We start from the raw sequence: 8,938 nt of genomic DNA, 5'->3' as shown, positions 1-8,938 counted from the left end.
CTCAGAAGAACAGAATTCACAGAGCTGGAGGTCTTCCAGTCCAGCCCCCCTGCTCAAGCAGGAGACCCTGTACCACTTCAGACAAATGGCTGCCCAGTCTCTTCTTTAAAACTTCCAGTGATGGAGCACCCACCACTTCTGGAAGCAAACAGTTCCATAGAACAGAATGGAATAGAATAGAATAGAATAGAATAGAATAGAATAGAATAGAATTCAGAATGGAATGGAGTAGAGTAGAGTAGAGTAGAGTAGAATAAATAATAGAAAATAGAAAAAATTAAAAAATAGAAAAATATAGAATATAGGAACAGAACCTTGGAGGTCATCTAGTCCAGCCCCCTGCTCGAGCAGGAGAACCTATACCATCTCAGACAAGTGACTGTAGTCTCTTCATGAAAACCTCCAATGATGGAGCGCCCACGATTTCTGGAGGCAATTGGTTCCACTGGTTAATTGTTCTCACTGTCAGGAAACTTTCTTCTTAGTTCTAGGTTGCTTCTCTCCTTGATTAGTTTCCACCCGTTGCTTCTTCTCCTGCCTTCAGGCGCTTTGGAGGATAGCTTGACTCCCTCTTCTTTGGGGCAGCCCCTGAGATACTGCTACTGGGGGTTGTGCAATGTAGTGAGCTTGTGTCTTTTTCTATTCTAATGGTGGTGGGTTAATCCTATTATGCACTGAAGGTCTTGTCTGGTGCTTAGAAATTGGGTGGGGGGGATGTAAATTCTTAATCCCATCAGCTATGGGGGTTGAATAAGTTTTACTTATGAATAGTCTTTCGGAAAGGATTGCAAAATCTCCATTTCTGACTGAGCAAAGGGAGACTCTTTCTGCCTAAGATGTTTTCCCATTTCTCCTTTGGGGAAATATAATATTCTGCCTTTTTTTTTTTAATATTCCCCAAAATACTTCATTCTCTAGGAGGGGTGTGTGTGCTCACTTCCTACAGTAGCAAACCAATCTTTTCCTTAGAGGATTAACGTAGTGAGTCGCAAGGCAGCCAACACCAACAAATTCTAGCTTAGGTGTTGAGTACTAAACAAACAATGAGTACGGGGACAAAACAGTGGAGTACCAAGGTACCATTGTATTTCTACTGCTAAAGTACTTGTAGAAGATCATTTTGACATACACCATATGCGGAAACAATATTGGATAGAAAATTAGCCCTCACAGTGTCAAAGTTTGCCTTGCATGTTGGATAAACTACCTGGATTTAACCAGCCCCACAAGATATGGACAACACTGGATTGAATTCACACTGGCCACACTAAATAATAATAATAATAATAATAATAATAATAATAATAATAATAATAATAATAATAATAATAATAATAATAATAATAATAATAATAAAAAGATGGAAGGGACCTTGGAGGACAAATGGCTGTTCAGTCTCTTCTTTAAAAACTTCCAGTGTTGGAGCATTCACTGCTTCTAGAGGCAGGTTGTTCCACTGGTTAATTGTTCCAACTGTCAGGAAGTTTCTCCTTAGTTCCAGGTTGCTTCTCTCCTTGATTCGGTTCCATCCGTTGCCTCTTGTCCTGCCTTCTGGCGCTTTGGAGAATAGCTTGACTCCCTCTTCTTTGGGGCAGCCCCTGAGATACTGGAACACTGCTATCATGTCCCCCCTCGTCCTTCTCTTCATTAAACTCTGCCCTCTATGTGAGCAAAACACCATTATCAACTTGTGACTGTGAAGCCGAAAAGCAAATTATCCAACACATAGCGACAGAGTGCCTATAATGGAGACTTTGCTGATTTTCTGGCTGTGACAAATGAAGCAAAAAGTTATATCTGTAATCTAGATATGTTGTTGTTAGTTGCGAAGTCGTGTCTGACACACCGCGACCCCATGGACCACGTTCCTCCAGGCCTTCCTGTCCTCCACCATCTTCTGGAGTCCATTGACGCTCCCGCCTCCTGCTTCAGGGACTCCATCCAGCTACCTCCTTCTCCGTAGTCCCCTTCTTCTTCTCTTGCCCTCCATCTTTCCCAGCACCAGGCTCTTCTCCAGGGAGTCCTTCCTTCTCCTTAGGTGGTTTCCACTTCAGGATATGGGTTTATAATATCTAGATATAGGTTTATAATATTTCAGATTTCAGATTTCACGTTATCTTTTGTGTTTTTTTCCCCCTCAAAATGTGACGCATTAGCTATTCGATAAATAAATAATACCATTCCCTGCAGAAAATCCCTAAAGGAACTCCTGGATTTAGAAAAAGCTGGAATTTAGCTGTCGGCTGAAGTTGATCCCTATATAAAACAGGGCTCTCAAGGTGATGGGATGTGTAGGATAGTTGGAAAGGAGGAAAGAGGAGAGGTTGTGGTTAAGAGGGGGAGGAAGGAAGAGGGAAGTAGGTAGGAAGGTTGAGGGAGTGTGGATGCAGGGGGGGGGGACCGCCGATTATTTCTGAATACTTACTGAGTAGGCTTTTTATGTGTTTGTTTTTTTTAATGAAATGCACCATATTTGTATTATTTGTTTATGTTTATTTGAAAAATTAATAAAAAAATTGTAAAAAAGAAACAACAAAAAAAAACCAGGGCTCTCTAAAAAGACTATAAAGGGGCGCCTCCCTTTGATCCTTGGGACTTCTGCCAAAAAGAGAGCCCACTTCCAGGCAGTCCCTTAGGAGGGGAGGGGGCACAGACAGCCCCGGAGGGCGGGGGACCCCCTGCCAGGTCACCAAACCGGTTTCCCCGGAGCGCAAATGGTCAAGAGCAGCAGCGCGGCGGAGCTGATCCGGAACGCAGCAGGGGGTCGCTCTTGGAGGAGGGGGAGGGGGCGGAAAGGAGCCGAAGGGAGGGGGCTGGACGTTGGGCAACACTATTGTGTACTTCCCTCCACCCCCCCACCGCTTCCCACTCTGTCTTTCCCCCCCTCCGTCCCGCCTCCGACTCTTTTGAAGCCCTCTCCAGGGAACCTCTCCAACTGCGCGCGCCAGGCTTTTTATGCGCCCACCGAGTCGGGGGTCTCGTGGTGGGGGAGGGAATCCCAGACTCTGTGGACCTCTTCCCGGTGGGGGACCGCTGAGCCGCGGGCCAAGCCAACGGAGACCCCGCTCATCTGCCCCGGGGGGGCGTCGCGCGATTCCAGGCAGCATCCGCGCGCGGGTGAGCAGGAACGCACGGCCACCCCCGGGATTTTCTGCGCCAGCTCTCCTGCCCGGCTCCGCTACTCGCACCCAGGGGGCCGATTTGGGGTTTTTTTTGGGGGGGTGCAGGTTAGGGTTAGGGACCTCCCCCTCTTCCCCCCCCCACCCCTCCGTCCTGGCAAGCGAGGGTTTATTATGGCTTTCCCCCAATGCGCGCCTCTCCAGATGTGGCTGTTACGCTAAGCCAGGCAGAGCCCCTGAAAGGCGTGCGCCCCTCTCGCTGCCCTCCCCCCCCGAAGACCCCCTCCTCGTGGTGCCGGGGCTCCTGAGCCAGCCCCGACGCCGCTTTGCCCCACTCCAGACCCCCCCCCTTGCGCCCCATCCTAAGCCGCCTTCTGGCTACGGGCTTGGCGGGGTCTGGGGTCCGCGGGCTCAAGCCGCGCCCCTCCCCACTCGGGCAGAGAACTCCAGGCGGTGGAGGGGGGACAGAGGCGGGGGGCTCCCGCGTAAGGCCGCCCCCCTGATGCCTGGGCGCGATAGCAGCGCCCGCCCGCGGCTCTGCGTCCCCCTGGCCGCCGTCCAAGGCGAGGCGAGGCGGGTGGGGGGCTGGCGGGTGGGTGGGTGGGCGGAGGCCGGGGCTTCTGCCTGCCCCGAGCGCCGCCCTGCAGAGTCCCCTCCCGGCCGCCTCTCGCAGACGGACGCAGCCCGCGCGGCTTCCAGGTGAAGGAGTTTCTCAGCCCGGCAGGTGCGGGGCTCGTGGGGTCGCGGGTGGGAGCCGTGGGGAGGCTGGGCAGGACTCGCTCTTCGCGGGGAGGGGGGCTGCCCAGAAAGCCCCCGGCCCGAGGCTTCCCCTCCAGCTCCCTCCGTTCTTAGCGAAGCGCAGCTGCGGGCACAGTGCAAGCAGAGACCCGGTTCCCCCCGGCGATGCCTCTCCCGCGTCGCCCCTGCTTGCCGGACCCCACAAACTCCCTGAAAGGGGGACGGAGGTACTTCCCCGCCTCCCCCCGTAGGGTCCCCGGCAGAGGAGCCGCAGGATGGAGGCCCCCTAACCGGGGCAGAAGAGGGGACGTGCCGGTGGGGGGGGGGGTCTGGCCAACTCAGATTACAGAATACCAGACTTGGAAGGGACTTTGGAGGTCATCCAGTCCAGCCCGCTGCTCAAGCAGGAGACCAGTCCTAGACAAAGGGCTGTTCAATCTCTTCTAGGAAAGCTCCTTCCTTTCCTGTGGCTCCTTCTGCAAGGGACTAGTAACCTAGTGTGGACTTGTTCAGGCTTAGTTTGGGAGTAGAGTTTGGAGGGTGAAACCCCTGCTCTTGAGGTGTGTGTGTGTGTGTGTGTGAAAGGACCCACCAGTTGGTCAAGGAGGGAAGAATCAGCCTCAAAATCCATGGGGGACGAGCCACTTTCCTCCACTACAGAAGAATACAAAACAACAGAATTGGAAGGGACCTTGGAGGCCATCTAGTCCAACCCCCTGCTCAGGCAGGAGGCCCTACACCAGGGGTAGGCAACCTGGGTTCTTTTATGACTCGTGGACTTCAACTCCCAGAATTCCTGAGCCAGCCACGCTGAGGGGAAAGGGAGAGGTTTCCAAGCTGAGCCATATTGGCTCAGGAATTCTGGGAGTTGAAGTCCATGAGTCATGAAGGGGCCATAGTTCCCCCATGCTGGCTGAGGAATTCTGGGAGTTGAAGTCCATGAGTCATGAAGGGGCCATAGTTCCCCCATGCTGGCTCAGGAATTCTGGGAGTTGAAGTCCACGAGACATAAAAGAGCCAAGTTTGAAAACCCTTGGACTAGATCAGGGGTAGGCAACCTTGGCTCTTTTATGACTCGTGGACTTCAACTCCCAGAATTCCTGAGCCAGTCATGCTGAGGGGAAAGGGAGAGGTTTCCAAGCTGAGCCATACTGGCTGAGGAATTCTGGGAGTTGAAGTCCGCGAGTCATGAAGGGGCCAAAGTTGCCTAACCCTGCCCTAAACCATTTCAGACAAATGGTGGTCAATCTTTTGTTAAAAACTTCCAGTATTGGAGCAGCCATAATTTCTGGTGGCAAGCCGTTCCACTGGTTAATTGTCCTCCCTGTCAGGAATTTTCTCCTTAGTTCCAGGTTGCTTCTCTCCATGATGAGTTTCCATCCCTTGTTTATCGGTCCTGCCTTCCGCTGACCTCTGAGTTCCCCACGCAACTGCCCCCCCCTCTCTCTCTTTCCTCCAGGTTCCTGATGGCTGTCCGGGCCGCCCTCCTGCTTCTGCTGGCCCTCTGGGGCTGCTGCGGCCTCTCCTCCTCCTTCCAGCATCACCTGGTGCAGCTGAGCTCTCGGCGCAGCGCCTGCAAGCCGGTGCCCAGCAGCATGGCCCTGTGCCACGGCGTGGGCTACAGCGAGATGCGCCTGCCCAACCTGCTGGGCCACGACACCATGAAGGAGGCCCTGCAGCAGGCGGCCTCCTGGGTGCCCCTCCTGACCAAGCGGTGCCACCGGGAGACCAAGAAGTTCCTCTGTTCCCTCTTCGCCCCCGTCTGCATCAGCCAGATGGACGAGCCCATCTTCCCCTGCCAGTCTCTCTGCCAGGCCGTCCGGGACAGCTGCCTGCCCGTGATGGCCGCCTTCGGCTTCCCTTGGCCCGAAATGCTCAACTGCAGCCGGTTTCCTGGGGGCAACGAGCTCTGCATCCCCCCGGTGGGTCCCAATGGCCAAGAACAGCCCCCCCGAGAAGGTGAGCAGGCGGGCAAAAGGGACTGGGGGGGGGAGAGACAGGCTGGCAGTGGGGCTGGAGGGAGACCCCACCCCACCCCCCAGGCCAAGGCACTCCTTGGAGCAAGCTGACCCTTTGGGGCACGGGTAGGCCATCTTGGCTCTTTTATGACTCGTGGACTCCAACTCCCAGAATTCCTGAGCCAGCCATGCTGAGGGGAAAGGGAGAGGTTTTCCAAGCTGAGCCATGCTGACTCAGGAATTCTGGGAGTTGAAGTCCACGAGTCATGAAGGGGCCATAGTTCCCCCATGCTGGCTGAGGAATTCTGGGAGTTGAAGTCCACGAGTCATGAAGGGGCCAAAGTTTCCCCCATGCTGGCTGAGGAATTCTGGGAGTTGAAGTCCACGAGTCATGAAGGGGCCAAAGTTTCTCCCATGCTGGCTCAGGAATTCTGGGAGTTGAAGTCCACGAGTCATGAGGGGGTCATAGTTCCCCCATGCTGGCTCAGGAATTCTGGGAGTTGAAGTCCACACGCCTGGAAATTGCCAAGGTAAACAGGGCCTAGACCAGGGGTAGGCAACTTTGGCTCTTTTATGACTGGTGGACTTCAACTCCCAGAATTCCTGAGCCAGCCATGCTGAGGGAAAAGGGAGAGGTTTCCAAGCTGAGCCATGCTGGCTCAGGAATTCTGGGAGTTGAAGTCCACGAGTCATAAAAGAGCCAAGGTTGCCTACCCCTGTACTAGATGATACATAGATAGAGATAGAATATATATCTAGAGATAGATATAACCCTAACTCTAATCCCCCCTCCCCAGAATTCTTCTGTTGGTGGGGTGTCCTCTGAGCTCAGCTGTTTGACATTTCGTGACCCAGATAGGGAATCTCATTAGTCATTTTTAAGGGGAGATTGGACAACTATTTGTATAGAATGGGCAAGGGTCTCCTGCTTGAACAGGGGGCTGGACTAGAAGACCACTAAGGTCCCCCCCCACTCTGCTATTCTGTCTAGGGCTGTCCAGTCTCTTCTGGAGAGAAGCCATTCCAGGGATTAATTGTTGTGCAAAAGTCTGCAAGAAAAGCACCAAACTCACCAAGGACTTCCCCCCCCCGCCCCCCCCCAGTTCAGCCCTGAGCTAACAAGGATTTGATTTCATTCCAGATTCTCTTCTCCATTCTCTTCTGTCCTTTGATGTTCTTAATAGCCCTGATTGGTATTAACAGCCGGAACAAGGACACTTCTTCAGCCTGGGGGGGGGGTGGAGGGGTGGAGGGAACTGTTTGCTGAAGAGCTGTTGAGCCTGTGTACAAAGGGATTAAGGAAGGAGGCAAGATCCAATCTGGTGAGGCATTGCCAAATATTTACACAAGATCAACAAAAAAGAGGATGCAAATAAGTTGAGGAAGATCTCACTTACATCAGAGTCCCTTCAGACTTGCTAAATGCCTTCTCTCTCTTCTCTCTCTCTCTCTTTCTTCTCTCTCTCCTCTCTTTCTTCTCTCTCTCCTCTTTCTCTTCTCTCTCTCTCTCTCTCTTTCTTCTCTCTCTCTCCTCTTTCTCTTCTCTCTCTCTCTCTTTCTTTCTCTCTCCTCTTTCTCTTCTCTCTCTCTCTCTCTCTCTCTCTCTCCTTTCTCTTCTCTCTCTCTCTTTCTCTTCTCTCTCTCTCTCTCTCTCTCTCACACACACACACACACACTCACACACCCACACACACCCCCCACATGATTCTCTCAAACCCTCTTTCCTCCAATTTAAAGAGGACACACTTGGTCGTCACTGAAGACAGGGCCACACAGCATTTGCAAGGGAGATTTTCCTGTTGGTCTCCTCCTCGTCTCCGCAACAGAGAAAAGGCTCATTTTGTGGCACTTTTTCAGAACTCAGTTGTGTATGTATGTGGTGATGGGGGGGAGTAATTCTTAAAGCTAGAAGAGAATCTTTGTAGCTCAGCGTTGAACTGTGGGGGTCTTTGGTGGTCTCTGAGCTTGGCGGTTTTCTTGCAGACGTTTCATGGCCCAACTAGGGAACATCATCAGTGCTAGAAGGGGGGAGGAGGAGGAGGAGGAGGACTGTGGGGTCCCTGGTGCTCTCTGAGCTTGGCGGTTTTCTTGCAGACGTTTCATGGCCCAACTAGATATCATCATCAGTGCTGGAAGGGAGGAGGAGGAGGAGGAGGACTGTGGGGTCCCTGGTGCTCTCTGAGCTTGGCGGTTTTCTTGCAGACGTTTCATGGCCCAACTAGATATCATCATCAGTGCTGGAAGGGAGGAGGAGGAGGAGGAGGAGGAGGAGGACTGTGGGGTCCTTGGTGCTCACTGAGCTTGGTGGTTTTCTTGCAGACGTTTCATGACCCAACTAGGGAACGTCATCAGTGCTAAGGATGTTGCCTAGTTCGGTCATGAAACATCTCCAAGCTCAGAGAGCACCAAGGACCCCACAGTATGATCCTTGTCCCCCCACTTCCCCCCAGCTGGGACCGGCTCCTCCCTGCTCTGGCGGGAGAGGACACTCAGCTCTGCCCCTCCCCTCTGCCCCTCCCAACCATTCCTGCCTATCTCCATGGCTTTCCCCATTCTCCTACTAGGAGCAGATCTGGGGGGTAGGAGTCTCTTGCAACATCAGCCAAAGGATGAGTGGGGGTCTGGCACGTCCAGCACACTGAAGAAGAAGAAAGCCATCCTAGCTTGATTGCGGTCACAGACCAGCTGGGACACCCAGCAACTAGTGGAAATCTAAACAGTTGCAACCATCTTGGAGAGCTGATTTTGCAAAATACTTTCACCCAGTGGTTGGAGTAGATCTGCAGTGCTAGAGGTCTCTCTCTTTCTCTCTTCTCTCTCTCCTCTCTCTCTCTCTTTCTCTCTCTCTTCTCTCTCTTCTCTCTCTCTTTCTGTCTCTTCTCTCTCTCTCCTCTCTCTTTCTCTCTTTCTGTCTCTCCTCTCTTCTCTCTCTCTCTCCTCTCTTTCTCTCTCTCTCCTCTCTTTCTTTCTCTCTCTCTTCTCTCTCTCCTCTCTCTCTCTCTCTCTCCTTCTCTCTCTTCTCTCTCTCTTTCTGTCTTCTCTCTCTCTCTGTCTTTCTCCTCTCTCTTTCTGTCTCTCCTCTCTCTCTCCTCTCTCTTTCTCTCTTCTCTCTCTCTCCTCTCT

The 8,938-nt window shown here is 52.6% G+C and overlaps 1 protein-coding gene across 1 annotated transcript in view; it reads left to right on the top strand.

The window, feature by feature from the left end:
- Window positions 1-5,323: 5,323 nt before the first annotated feature.
- Window positions 5,324-8,938, top strand: part of LOC107297405 (secreted frizzled-related protein 2-like) — an 8,088-nt gene continuing 4,473 nt past the window's right edge. Inside the window, exon 1 of the mRNA XM_015826772.2 lies at window positions 5,324-5,816. Within this exon, the coding sequence (XP_015682258.2) occupies window positions 5,324-5,816 (493 nt within the window). The remainder of the gene's footprint in view (window positions 5,817-8,938) is intronic.

This window comes from Protobothrops mucrosquamatus, unplaced genomic scaffold, assembly GCF_001527695.2.
Source record: "Protobothrops mucrosquamatus isolate PMUCROS unplaced genomic scaffold, P.Mucros_1.0 scaffold3288, whole genome shotgun sequence".
Lineage (NCBI taxonomy): Eukaryota > Metazoa > Chordata > Lepidosauria > Squamata > Viperidae > Protobothrops > Protobothrops mucrosquamatus.
The sequence above is the reverse complement of the archived record's forward strand: the minus strand, read 5'-3'. Positions and strand labels throughout refer to the sequence as shown.